General features: G+C 44.9%; 1 protein-coding gene across 2 annotated transcripts in view; it reads left to right on the top strand.

The window, feature by feature from the left end:
* DEG7 (DegP protease 7) overlaps positions 1–14,144 on the top strand; it is a 79,053-nt gene that overhangs the window by 40,275 nt on the left and 24,634 nt on the right. Inside the window, exons 11-22 of one of the 2 annotated variants that reach the window (XM_086784375.1) lie at positions 405–512; positions 596–676; positions 2,355–2,404; positions 2,586–2,751; positions 3,417–3,534; positions 3,646–3,977; positions 4,069–4,251; positions 4,348–4,453; positions 4,541–4,711; positions 4,836–4,915; positions 5,004–5,231; positions 8,783–8,998. In XM_086784375.1, coding sequence (XP_086640501.1) covers positions 405–512; positions 596–676; positions 2,355–2,404; positions 2,586–2,751; positions 3,417–3,534; positions 3,646–3,977; positions 4,069–4,251; positions 4,348–4,453; positions 4,541–4,711; positions 4,836–4,915; positions 5,004–5,231; positions 8,783–8,998 — 1,839 coding nt within the window. Of the gene's footprint in view, positions 1–404; positions 513–595; positions 677–2,354; positions 2,405–2,585; positions 2,752–3,416; positions 3,978–4,068; positions 4,252–4,347; positions 4,454–4,540; positions 4,712–4,835; positions 4,916–5,003; positions 5,232–8,782; positions 8,999–14,144 lie in introns of both variants that reach the window. The other variant, XM_086784374.1, reaches the window with a different exon arrangement.

The raw sequence follows: 14,144 nt of genomic DNA, 5'->3' as shown, positions 1-14,144 counted from the left end.
GATGGTGTGGATTGGATCATATGGTTACACATAAGTTTGGTGCAGCTAATATTACGGTGCGTATCCTTATCCAAGCATGATGGAGAAAACGAAGGGAGTTTTTTGGTGCAAAAGTTACATGGCGAGGGTGCACTTCAATGGTGCTGGCACAGACAGCTTTTCAATTGAAAGAAACAGCACAAGGTTACTTTATTATGTAAAGAATTCAGCATTAGGCATAAGTGAAAAGGGAAGAGCCATTTTCAGGTCCATGTTATTGATGAGGCACAATTGAAAATTAGAAGTTTGGGCCAATCATTTTACTATGTAACAAATATCTGGGATTTTGCAAGAATGATTCACAATGCAAATTCGCTTCACTTTTTCTAATTTGCACATTATTTGATTGCAACATTTGCTTGTAGATTGTAACACAATTCTTGCGGTTGGAGACTTTATTGGATGATAATGTGGGATGCACTGTGATTATGGAGGTAGAAAGAGGTGGTCAAACAGTAATTAGCACATTATTGGTATGCACCATTTTAATTTGGTTTATTTTACTTCTATTCTTGTGACACCTTTTGCTGAGTTCCAACTTCTTGTGACGGAGCAGGTTCAAGACTTGCATTCTATTACTCCAAACTTCTTTTTGGAAGTAAGCGGAGGTGTGATTCACTCTCTTTCATACCAACAGGTATGCATTTTTGCCATGTGTTTTGCTTTCTTTTAGTGCTAATATATGTTTATTATTGTTAGCTAATAGCATTTGTGTAGTTTGGGAATTTGTATTAAGGCTTTTGGGAAATTTGGGCAGCCAGCAGCAAGAACATGAAAGAGCTGACAGAAAACGAATGCCAGTTTCAGATGCCTAATGTGTTTGGTCTTGTAGAAACGTTGAAAGCTTCTGTATGATAGCAACATAGCTGTCATATAATTTTTTATGACGTTCTTATCATTTATCTTATATTGCTTTTGGGATTCGATAAGATTAAGTGCATTTTGTGCTGGTAAAGGATGCCTATATCTGGATGCTGTGTGATTGTGCTAGCAGCTGGACCCTCACCTCCCCTCTCTGCTCCCTGCGTCCTCAGTTCTTGTGCTGCCTTTGCATTGTGTTCTCATCACCTACATCTTTATACATCTGGCAATTCGTTAGTATCCATTCATAGGAGTCTGTCCTTTTAAGATTCTTCCTTCATGTCATATCATTGCATTGTTGTGAGGTGAATCGCACACGTCTTGGACATGTACCCCATGATTGGGTGTGATTTCTGGAATCATAGTTACCGGGGAATGCCGTTCCTTCACCTAATGGCGAAACGCCTTACCCCAGCCTTGCCATTCCTGTTTCTTTGTTCCCCCCATTTTCAAATATGCCATTTTGTAGAACATGTTTTCATGCATGCTTACATCCTCTCTCTTAATATTTACTATTTTCTTAGGCATGTCTATTGTTTGCTATGCCTTTTCAGAGAGAGACAAAAGCATTGTTTGTATGTCAAAACATGTGGATATGGTGTTCCCCTGTTCCCGTTTCCCCTCAAGGAAATCCATTCCTGTTTCCCCAAGGACCCCTGTTCATAGTCACAGGAAACGGCCGTTTCGGACCCTAGAAACGCGTTTCTCCATTTTAGGACCCCATCCGTTTCCATGGCCGTTTCTCGTTTCCCAAGTGATATTGTCACAGGAAACGGCCACCCCTAAAAACTCATTTCCCGTTTCCATTCCTTGAACGTTTCTGTTCCCGTTTCTCGTTTCTGGTGACTATGCCCTTGTTCCCGGTTCCCCATTCCTGTTTCTGGCAACAATGGCTGGAATCCCTCATTAAAGAAGCAGCAAAAGTAGCTACTGAGTTAGGAAGGTAAGGGCTCATGCACAAATGTGTGTGTGCATGTGGGTTGGGGTGGCAGGTAATCAAGTTGGGGAGTATAGGTGTTGAACGCAAGCTTGTGCATGACACAAATTTGTGGTCATACGAGGCTTTGTATGAGGATTTTCATAGATTTTACATTGTTTCTGTACTGATTGAGGTTTGTGTGGTCAAAACCATGTACATGGCATCCTTCCAGTGTCCTGAGTGTCCTGAAGGGTTAGTTTCAGAATTGTACAGTTGTTCAGTTGTTGAAAACTCTTAGTGGGCTTGATGCTGGTTGCTCAACCTAGTTTCTACCAATTGAACTTATGATGCTTTTGGGCTTGATGCCAGTTGCTCAACCTAGTTTATTTCTATTGAACTTAAACACTTTGTGGAAGAATCTTGTGAAAAAAAGAATTCAGAAATAAGGTTTTAGCATGTAAGATTTTATCACATGCTCTTTTTCAGCAAAAATCTTTGGTAAAAAGTGTCTGATTCCTTGTTTTATTTCTCTCAGGCCCGAAATTTCCGCTTTACATGTGGCCTAGTGTATGTTGCCGAACCGGGGTAAGCCTTGTGTAAAGCAATTATGTCTTGCAATGTTTTGAATTTTTTTCCTTAAACAGGTTGATTGCTGTGCTTTGAAACTTGCTTGTGTCAACCTAAACTTCTGGTTGATTTTAAGTACCTCTGGGTTTTAACCGGGAAAGAATTTCTGAGCTCTTTTACTGCATTTTTTTATCAACAGATATATGCTCTCAAGGGCAGGAGTTCCTAGGCATGCAATCATTAAAAAACTTGCTGGAGAGGAAGTATCCAATGTGGATGGTTTTTTAACAATTCTTTCAAAGCTCTCTCGAGGGGCTCGTGTGCCTTTAGAATTTATTACTTATTCTGACCGACACAGAAGTAAGGTATGATACTCAAATTTACATTGGAAATGGCATTTCTATTCTGTCTGCAGTTTATGGACTCGTATTAGTATCAGTTTAGAAACCGTCTTGGGAAAATATTTCTTGTAGAAGTTTATATCATGTCAAAGGCTAAAGCATTATAGGGTTTCATCACCTTCTAGAACAGTTCTTTGAGAATGCCAATGGGCATGTGCTATATATGTCTATATACAATCATTAGCCTTCCTGCATTAGGTTTACCAAATGTGCCAAGATTTAGTATAGCTACATGCTCCAAAAATTTGCCAGGAAAGCTGTGAGGTAGCCAGAAAGCTAAGTGATGTAATAAGTAGGCTAAAAACCACTTGCTAGCTACCTCAGAGTTCTCTTGACACACCTTTGGAACTTAAGCCGGATTATAGTTTGGTAGCTTAGAACACAGTCAATAGCAGGACGGCTATTGATTATGTTCTCAATCTGGCTTGTCCATTCATTCATCTACTAGTATTTCAAGGGGCATAATGATGGTCCTGCCTCTGGTTGGGCCAATTTTACTTTACCATCACGCAAGCGTCACATATATCAGGCATATCATGTACCCCTGGTAGGCCAAGCAGCAATCACCATCTGCCATGTATTCTGGCAAGTTTTGCATCTCTTTCTGACTGAACTTTTGGGTTATGCAGTCTGTGCTAGTGACAATTGATAGGCATGAGTGGTATGCCCCTCCTCAATGGTACATACGTGAGGATACTACTGGAATGTGGCAGATCAAGCTTGCAGATCCAAGTATTATCCAGAGTGGTACTGTTGCAGCTGTTCAGTTTGAAGCAACAAAGGAACTAAGCACTCAGCCAGTTCTTTCAGTTGAGGGAGAAGATGAAGGCTTAGATGCAGACTCTCCTGTTATTGCAGGCTCTCTTCCTATTATAACTGGCAAAGATGGAGATTTGGGAGCTGCGTTGGGTCCTGATTCAGGAGGAACCGTGGGAGTTTCCACCATTGAATGTGAGCAAGCAGCAATCGACACTCTTGGAAGGGCTGAATGCAAGCGAAGGCGTGTTCAAGAAAAAAACTCTGACGATGGTGCCGTGATGTCAGATTGTAAGGTGGAGAAAATGGAGCCCACCATTACTGATAATCTCCCTATAGACCAGGTGGAAGGTGTTGATGATGGGGCAGCTGCCACGAGAAATAATGCTTCAGTTGCTGAAAATGTCATTGAATCGACACTTGTGATGTTTGAGGTGCATGCCGTGTTTGTTATGGGACTGTAAGCTGAGGTAATAACTTAAAATGTAGAACTCTCATTTTCTTCAATACTTTGTTTTTTTACAGGTTCATATACCACCTTCTGCAATGCTGGATGGTGTCCATGCACAACATTTCTACGGCACGGGGGTGGTGATTCACCACTCACAGAATTTAGGGCTGGTTGCTGTAGACAAGAACACAGTGGTGATAGCAGTATCTGATGTGATGCTGTCATTTGCTGCCTACCCTGTAGAGATTCCTGCTGAGGTATCTGTCTGAGGACACGCCAAGTTTAGGTGTCTTCTCATCATGTGCATTGCAGTGCTTATTATCTCATTGATAAACCTATGTATGGATAAACAGGTGGTGTTCCTTCATCCTGTGCACAATTATGCTCTTGTTGCGTACAATCCTACCGCTTTGGGAACAGCCGGGGCAGCTGCTGTGCATGCTGCAGTTCTTCTTCCAGGTTGGTTAATAAGAAAATTCTTACTTTGGCCAGTAATTAAATACTTGGCACCAGAAGCTTTATTTTGGTCAATTTCACTGGTAGCAGAGCCTGCACTGCAGCGGGGGGATTCTGTTCACTTGGTTGGACTAAGCCGAAGTCTACAAGTGACATCGAGAAAATCTATGGTTACAAACCCTGGGGCAGCCCTAAATGTTGGCTATTCAGATTGCCCAAGATACCGTGCAATGAACATGGAGGTCATAGAACTAGACACAGGTTCTTCTCCACAATCGATGGCCCATTCTGGTTGCAGATGTTTTGAAATGTCAAATGTTTTATGTATGCCAAATACTACATATTTTCACATGCCACCTTAAATTAAAAATTATACATGATACAGATTTTGGACATGCTTTTTCGGGAGTTCTTGCAGACGAATCTGGTAGAGTCAAAGCTCTATGGGGTAGCTTTTCAACTCAGGTTAGTATTGGGGTACTTAGATTCTTATCATTCAACACCTCTAGATGACTGTGCATGTTTTTATTTATGATTTGCCTCTGTTCATCAGGTCAAGTATGGTGACACCCCGTCCGAAGACCATCAGTTTGTTCGTGGCATCCCTGTTCATGCAATATGTGAGGTCCTTGATAAAATAGTCAAGGGTAATACAGGTCCTCCTTTGCTTATAAATGGTGTTAAAAGGAACATGCCCACTTTACGCATTCTTGAGGCAGAGTTGTATCCTACTCTTCTGTCAAAGGCTCGTAGCTTTGGTCTAAGCGACAACTGGGTTCTTGTATGCTTCTTTCCTCTTGTTCCCTCCTGTTTTTTTTTTTGTGAAGTAAGGTATGGAATGTGGGCAACTTTCTCTGTGTTCTTTACTTATCTGTGAGTGTCTTTAGTGAATGTGGACAGCAAGTTTGGTTTTTTTAAAATTTAATGGGACAAAAAGAATGTTGGCTCATCTGGTCATTTCTTGCATGATATACCTGCATCTGTATCATGGTAGCTCTTGAAACGTGTAACAATACTCGTGCCCAAGCTTCTTGGTTTCCTGCTTTGCCGGCCTTGTAGAAAGGGTTTGCGCTCTGACTACAAAACCTTTTCATGCTCTCCACCTTTGTGGATCCTCTTTCACAGGCTCCATAGGCTTGGGCCCATGATTCTTGTTGAGGAGACTTATATTGAAAGGTGGTAATGGACATCGACAACTTAAATGCTACCTCAGTGATCTCTTAAAATTTAAGAATGGCCTATTATAGGTGTTGGGAGGCAATTCGAGCATGAAATGAGTAGAAGGTGTGCTGGATTATCCCACCTGTGGAAACATGGGAAGTCAAAGAGCTATATGTGGGCTAGAGTGGCACCTTGTCATAGTCATCTCCCCCGGCTGGTATTTTTGGGGCAGCACATCGGGAGGTTAGAGCCCGGTGGGGGGTTTTCTGTAGTGTGGTGGTGGTCATGTGAATCGTCTTGATGGCCTGGGTTGTTCTTGGATGTGGCGGCGCTATTGTGACTTTTCACATGCTATCAGAGCTTGGGCTTGTGGTCCTGGGCAACCCTCGCTCCTATCTTCGGGTGGCTCTAATGGAGGAGGGTGTTGGAGGCAATTTGAGCATGAAATGATTGGAAGCTGTGCTGGGTTTTTCCACATGCGGAAACATGGGAAGTCGAAGAGTGGCACGTCGTTATAGTCATCTCCCCTGGCCAGTATTTTCTGGGGGCATCACACCGGGAGGTGGGAGCCCAGTCAATCGTAATCGGATAATGCAAATGAGCTGATGGAGCTAGCTCCCAGTCATTCCAAGCTTGTACAAGGGAGAGTCTTTTGGTAATAGAATACCATAAGAGGGGGGTCGACCCATCTCTGATCCCTAGTGCAGTGTTTATGGTCTTGTGATTCTGTGGTATAATCTTTCATGCGTAATTGTGTGTAATCAACTTAATGGTTAATCGTCCCGAGATATGTGCTGCCTATTACATCCTCTAGACTGCATTTGAGAAGGTGCTGCGGTGAGTGACACAGATACGAAGCGAACGAGGAGAGTGATTAACCAAGTAAAAGCAGCACTTCGGAGCAGTGAAGAGCCCTACAAGAAAGGAGTCGACAAGCATGACCAACAAGTAGACCTCAAACAAGATGAGAACATCCAAAACGTTTCATCACCTATAATGGGCCATTCTTAAATTTTAAAAGATCATTGAGGTAGCATTCATGTTGTTGCTGTCTGCTACCACCTTGTCACAGTAGTGCTGCCACACCCTGGCCATCTGGACGATTCAGGCAACGTACCACCAGGAGGCGACCACCGCCGCCCCTTTGAGCACTGCAGAAGAGATGAAAACATTGAAAGAGTAGTGTGTTGGTGTACTGGATCATTGCCGCACAAATGATCACACCTGGATGTGTACTCACTCTCGCAAGGTAATCGGTTCTCCCATAATCCTTTAGGAGCTGTTCCATCGCATGAAAAAACATCAAAATCGAAGTATATATGGATACATGCTAAATTTACCTCTTTCTTCAAAACGGTCCAGACAGCACTATGGAACCTTCAAATCAACCCTAAAATAGGCCAACCAACTGTGAAGCTCCTCCATTCAGCAGTAGGGCAAGCATTTGGAGCGATTGTGCTCAATGAAGAGGCGAAAAACAGTCCCAACTGCTAGGTAATGAGGTAGAGAGCAAGAGACAATTGATAGATTCAATATGAGCTGAAAATTGCATTGAAGAAAGTGGTTTGAGTAGCCTCTTTACAAGCGTCCCTTTTTGTGTAGTTTGACATGTGGTGGGCCGCCACACTCACACACATGGCCACTGTTTGGGACAGCCTGCACTTCATTAATGCAGGGGAATTCAACTTATAAGTTGTCCTCCTTGTTTATTATTTGTCCTTGGGTTTTTTTGGTGTGAGCCTGCACATTTCACCTTAGTTATAAAATAGCAAAATTTTATAAGTGGACCAAAAACCAATACGTACCATGCAAAACACATTAGATACACTATGTCAAGCTCAAGTAGGACTATGCACACATGCACCCATAGGTTTCCACATTTCCCCAGTCTCGTGGACATTCATATGCATTATCTAGGCAGTGTCCATGCCAGAATCAAGTTTACGTGAGTAAAGCATATGTGAAACGGCATGCTCATGCTCAATGCGATTGTACTTCGGATAGTTCATGCATCTTCAAGCATTGTACATGTTCCTAGCAGGTTCTTCCAAACTTGCTCCAAAGAAGAAAAGTCGTTTTATTAAGATCACCGAGAAGCTTAATGACATCAGTTTAAGGGCTTACAAGCGGGAAAGAACAGCATCAATGTTAAAGGTTTAAATAAGTCTAATTGACCAGGCTTTGATTGTGCATGAGCGGTCGAACAGCTCATGTGAACAGCCTTACAGCTGTGAATTGAGTGGTCAAGGACTCCAGCCTATAAATAAGTCCTCAGCCTCCTAATTTAGCAATGGATCAGGTAATGGGCTTCTATTCCAGCAATGGCGCAGCCATGTTCTCTCGTGTGTGTTGGAAGCTCAAGTGAGATAAGAGAGGCAGTGTTTGGAGAAAAGCAGTGATTTCCAACCACCTGGGTTTCTATCTGAGTTTTAATCTTTTGTAACTTTTATAGTCATTTGTCCATCTATCTGTTGTATATTTGGGCTTGAGCCCTTGTACTTAATAAAGTTAGTGTATATTTCTTTTGTATGATTGTGCATCTGCCAATCTTCCGCTGTACTCCCCTTTCATAGCACCAACAGGTATACATACTTATATCACTCACTCCATCGATACCATAAATGTGATTTTTACGTACCTCATCCGAGGAAACATGCTCTTTTTGCAATCTTACTGATATGCAAGTCCGCTTGCAATTTTGTAGAGTTCAAAGTCATGTCATGTGACACGTCCTGTTGATTGAGTGTCCACATCTGTACAAATGACATCTCTAGCACTCACAGTATGTCAGAAAGAGTTCAGATTTAGCCTAGAGGCAGGGATTGGTGCCTCCTGATTCCAAGGGGGACACAGTGTGGTAACATAAAGCTGCATGGCAACTTTGGAACGGAAAATGTCTAGTGCCATTGATGACATCTAGTAGAGTAGTGTAGAACTCAATTCCTCTTTGTCTGCCGTCTGGTCCCATGATTTTTTCCTTATTATAGGCGGCTCTGGCTTGGAGTGGCAGTACCATTTGCTTAGGTCAGCTCAGCTTTGGTTAACTTGTTGGTAGCAGTCTTGTGCTGTATGAAATTAAATGTTTTACAATATGGTTGTGGTTCCTCTGCTTGTCTATTTGAATTAAAGTTCAGCATGCTGTTGCGTAAGGGCATACTATGTTTCTTGCAGGCTTTGGCAAAGAAGGACCCAATTCGAAGACAAGTCCTCAGGGTGAAAGGCTGCTTAGCTGGATCTAAAGCAGAAAGAACTTTAGAACAAGGTGACATGCTGCTGGCCATTAATGGGCAGCCAATCACCTACTTTAAAGATGTTGAGAATGCATGCAATCTTATCAGCGAGCATGATGACATAGAAGGAAGTCTCAAAATGACAGTTTTTCGCCAGGTAAGAGAAGTAATGATGACCTCGTTTTTTATATGAAAATGTACCAGGATGTGCACCAGTATATGCTACATTGATGATTGTTTGCAAAGATTACAGTTTGGGCTCTGGTCCAATGAGCCGCCTCTCAATGAGCCCAGTTTATGATAGTGAACCATTTCTATGCAGGCAGGGGTGAAGACCATGTGAAGATTATTGGATGCTTGTGTCATGTGGCTACCAATCAGGGTTAGGGTTAGGGGTAGGTCACTGTTTAGAGTTTGGGTTTTGTAGTGAGTAAGCCCATTGGATGCATGTGTCATGCGGCTACCAATCAGGGTTGGGGTTAGGTCAGTGGTTAGAGTGAGGGAGGTTTTGTAGTGAATAACCCCATTTTTATTTTACCCTTGAAAAAAGGGTTCTGAAAAAAAAGTAAAAAATGCTGAAACGTTCGTATGTTTCATAAAGTTACTCTATGGTAGCCAATGAGGTGATAGCTCAAGTGGTGAAGGTGTTTGCCTAGTACGAAGAGGTCCTGGGTTCAAAACCCCCCTTGGTGCTTTCTTGGCGGCATCGCCTATAGGCGGATAATTAAGCGCCTACGAGTGGTTGAAAATCAGTATCTACGACGGGAGGATCTTGGGCCTAAGGCCAGTTGGAAAAAGTTACGCTATGGTACAAACATGCTTTTTGGTAACATGAGTACCATCCAGTGTGCTCAGTTTGGGGAAATGACACCCACTTTTTTTTACCGATGATAGCATCACGTGCGGGGGCAGGGTTCGAACCCCCAGTCTTCAGGTCATGAGCCTCACAAGTTGGGAAGTCCAATTTGTGGGGCAGATGGCTGCTCACAAAATCTCCTCCCCCTCCCCCCCTCCCCCCCCTCCCCCCCATCCACCCAACCCCCTCTCTTACTTCCCTGGGCGGGGTTTCCTAAGGGGCGTATTGCTAGCAATCAGACGGTGTGGCTATACCCAAGGAGGATCTTACTACAGCGCTGAGTGTGGCCTGCAACAAGGTGGTGCTCCAACCTGGCCTTCCACGAGTGCTCTCTGAAGTTTCTCCCGGACAACCATTGTGTGACTTTGGCTGCATGCCCAGCTCAATCCAACCACACATCTGAAGCAACAATGCTTATGGCTAGGAGAGGATATTTTTTGCTTTGAGAGGGAGGCGGCGGAATGAGGATGGATGGTGGAGGGGAGACAGGTGGAAGAAATAAAAAAGGAGGCAGAGATAGACCAAATGCTGCGAACCAGGGTGGGGTGGAACTTGGAAGCAATAAGGCGGGAGAGGGGAAAAAGCAGGGCGTTGGTGGGGCAGCGGAGGGGAGCTGCAGGTGGCCTCGGCAAAGAGGAGGGGGGGTCTGAGCAGATGGAAATAGGGGGACCGAATGGTGCGTGAGGAGGGAGGGGTGGAGGAATGCAGCACAGAAAGAGGAGAGGGGGGGGGTAGGGGGAGGTTGGTTGCATGCACGCCAGCGATACTCTAGCTTATGATGATATTATGTATTCTCAAGTGGATGGGTGATGTTTGCTCAGCAGCATATTGATAACTCTGCCTGATTTCTTTTTATCATTGTGCTTTTTCTTCCAGAAATAAGCCCGAAAATAGTAAAGAGCAGAATGGCCAACTCTGATCAGAACTCTTTAAAGCTGGTCAAGTTCGGTTAAAGCTGACCCCACAAAATACAAAACAGTGTGCTGTATCTGGTCAAGGGCAGAAATAACTGGTCCTCAATCCCCGGGAGCAATCATCAACGTGGACCCATACTTATGTATGAAACCAGAAGCATGGATATTTTGTTCAGTACTGTTTGGGTATGGGTATATTTACATGTACATATCACACACAATTCATGTTAAAAAATGGGGAAATGGAAATAAGTTGTTGGAAAAGAATTTGCTCAATGCTCCACCTTCGTGCTGTTACTGCCGGTGACGGATGATGTCTATTTTGTAAGGCCTCCTATATGAGGAGTAGCTGTTGCAGTGAGCACGTGAGCACTTGGTAGTTCTTAGTTTAGACAGTGGATGGTGGCCAAATGTGGCCACCATTCCCATATTAGACACTGGATGGTATTTCCCAATTTAGACACTGGATGGTGGCCAAACGTGGCCAGTTGGCTAGGAGATGGCTTATGTAGACTTGGCACTCAGCCAAGTAGGATGCATGCTTGTGCAGGCTATATGATCGCATTAATGAGTGTTGGACAACAAACTAAATCATATCTGATCACTTGGTTCTTGTCATCCGGAGACAGGAATGAGGAGTTCGGGTCATACTGGAGTGGCAGGATGCGATCCATCCCGAGTCCACTTGTGCCCATTTGTTGATAGCTGTTGGGAGAATTGTAGGGCAAGTCTTGGGAGTCTCCAGGGTGCCATGGCACTGATCCTGTGAATGTATGTGACTGTCTGGAAGAGTGACTCTACTACCATGGGTGCTACAGCAAACTCTTCCAGGATAATATCATGTGGTGCTGATGGTTTGGTGCGTATCGTATGAGAGAGCATCATGACCTGAGGCCTCTCGATATTTGGCCATTTGGCTGCTGTGAGATCGGGTGCCCAAAAGATGCTCTATACATCAATGTCAAAGTGACCAAGATGTCAAATAGCCACAACTTGGTCCTCGGCTCCTAGAAATGGGTTGGAAGCACTCTCTCTCCATGAGAGCAAGAGAAGCATACCCTCACATTAGTCTAGCCTCTACAGCATGGCTCATCGAGAAGACCGGTCCGGTAAAAGTGACTCCCAAGTACGCATATGGGTGTGCAATCTGCCCATGTAGGTGAAACTCAGTTGAGATGTGAAAAGAAGGGATGTGTTGAAGACCATAACCTTGGTTTTCCCAAGGTTTACTGTGAGACCCTGTTGTGCACAAAGGTCGTGTAATGTGTCAAGATGCCTCTAGAGAGCTTGTGGAAAGCCTGCAATAAGCACGATGTCATTAGCATAAAGTAGGATGGAAACAAAGATGCTAGTGACATGCCTCCTCCCCCTCCTCTATCAAATGAAGGCCGAAATTGCGTCGATGTAGAGGCCAAAGAGAGTGGGAGACAGTGGGCATTCTTACTTCATTCCGATGGTATTGGAGATCTCCTTTGATAATCCTCTTGGGCATCTCACCTGCCCTATGCTGACTCATAGAATGTAATGATCCCCCAGATCATGGCTGATGGTATCCCAAAATCTTGGGGTCTCTGCAGTAGTTTGGCTTGGGGCACCGTATCAAAGGCTTTGCAGAAATCCACAAAGCAGCAGTAAACTCGTCGGTGTCGTGCTTTGGCCTTCTCTATGATGGCTTGGAGGGTGAAGATGTGGTCCAAAGTGGAGAATAACTTGTGGCTTGCCTGCCCTGATGCTCTGTGCCCTTGGCTCTGTGCTGGTGTGCTGAGCTTCATCTCAAGTACCGATTCGTAAAGTTGGCTAGTGTGTGGCCAATCATAATAGTCTCGTAATTGTTGGGGTCCATGGGATCTCTGGCTTTATGGATGGGTGTGATGGTATGGGCTATGCAGTCCTTCCAAATGTGCCCGGTTGAACATATGGGCGACGAGGGGTGCCAGAGTTTCCCCCGCATGGGAGATGTGCTTTGCCAAGAGGCCCTCGTGGTCATGTGATCTACCATTTTTGAGTCTCTAGGTGGCTCGGGCCACCATGGCGGGTGTGAAAAAGTTGGATGTGGTGGGGTGTGGATGTGATGGAGGTGGGATGGGGGGCCGATCTGGTACCTTGTACAAGGATTGTGCATATGTGTGCCATATAGATGGAGATGTGATGGGTGTAGGGTGGGCGTTTCTCCTCCAGCCCTCGTTACAGTTCACACCTTTGAGAGATTGGTGTAAGTCCTTGCATTGGCCCTTAACATGCACCTGTTTATTACATTTGGTTGTGTATTGGTTAATCCTTTGAACATCTCGCTCTCCAATTTGGCTAGTTGCAACCTTGCATAGGAGACGCTCATGTGGTATGTGGCATTCCTTGTCATACCAATTGTTCTGGGGCATAGTGGCAATAGGGGCTCTGGCAGTGGATGGAAATGTGGCTATGGTGGAGGTGTGTAAGATTGTGGTGAGCTGAGAGGTGAGGCCGGCTAGTGGGGGATTGGGGTATACATATGTTAGATGTCGGTAGAGATGGTCAGAGTAAGTCGATTCCCCATCATGGTGGAAGTGAATCTGGATGTAGTGGGAGATGGGTGGTTGTGGTGAGGATGGTTGGTAAAAGCTGAGGCTGAAGGAGAGGTAGGCATGGATGGCTCCAAGGGGGCGGGTGGGAATGGTGAATGCATGTATGGATGTGGCTAAAGCCAGAGATCCCATCAGGTAATCCATTCTACTTGAGCCTCTACTGTGTGGGAAGCATGTGAGAGCCCTGGAAGGAGGCCAACGGGACATACATGACTGAGCCATGTGTGGTCCCTAGCCCGAGGAACTCTCTCCCCGATGCTGTAGTGTCCCCTTTGTCCTGTGATGAGGAAGAGCCAACCATGCAAGAGATGAACCCGGAGGAGATTGGCCTTCAGCGGTCATAGAAAGATGCTCGCTCGCTGTGAGTCTTGGCATTGAAGTCTCCTAAAAGAAGAACTTCACCCAAGCATGAGAACTCAATGATGTCTGCATGGAGGGGAAAAAACTGCCCTCCCTCCTCCAGAATAGCATATTAGGACTTCCTAGGTGGGAAGTAACAGAGTGCAATGTGTATACATCTCTCCACTGTGACCTGAAATCTCACCCACATAAAGTGTGCCTCTATGTCCCTGCGGACTATGGTGATCATTGGCTGTAGTTGTGTCCTGAATAGTACTGCCACTCCGCCCCCCTCGTACCCCACCGCATGTGCGTGTCTCCTCTCGGTAGGCCGATGCCCACTACTCACAGCCAGACCCACAGCTCAAAACCATAGTAAACAAAAAAAAAAAGGAGATTCTAGCCATCATGGAGACTTTAAGTCTTTAGGCATCATCGACTTGAGGCCAGGTCCTAGAAGGCGGACGTGGCCGAGACATCCTTGGCCAGAAGCAACGCCTGGTTCTGCGAGACGATACCAGTAGCCATAGGGAGGCGTCTGGTTCCGCAAGGTGATCTGAGCAGCCACAGGGATGCGCAGCTGGGAGGCTATGGTTCCGTGAGGTGATTTCAGTAACCCCACAGGGATGTGGA

This window comes from Cibotium barometz, chromosome 47 (assembly GCF_041138505.1).
Source record: "Cibotium barometz isolate CiBa-2024 chromosome 47, ASM4113850v1, whole genome shotgun sequence".
NCBI classification, from domain to species: Eukaryota; Viridiplantae; Streptophyta; class Polypodiopsida; order Cyatheales; family Cibotiaceae; genus Cibotium; species Cibotium barometz.
This window is presented reverse-complemented; position numbering and strand designations above follow the sequence as displayed.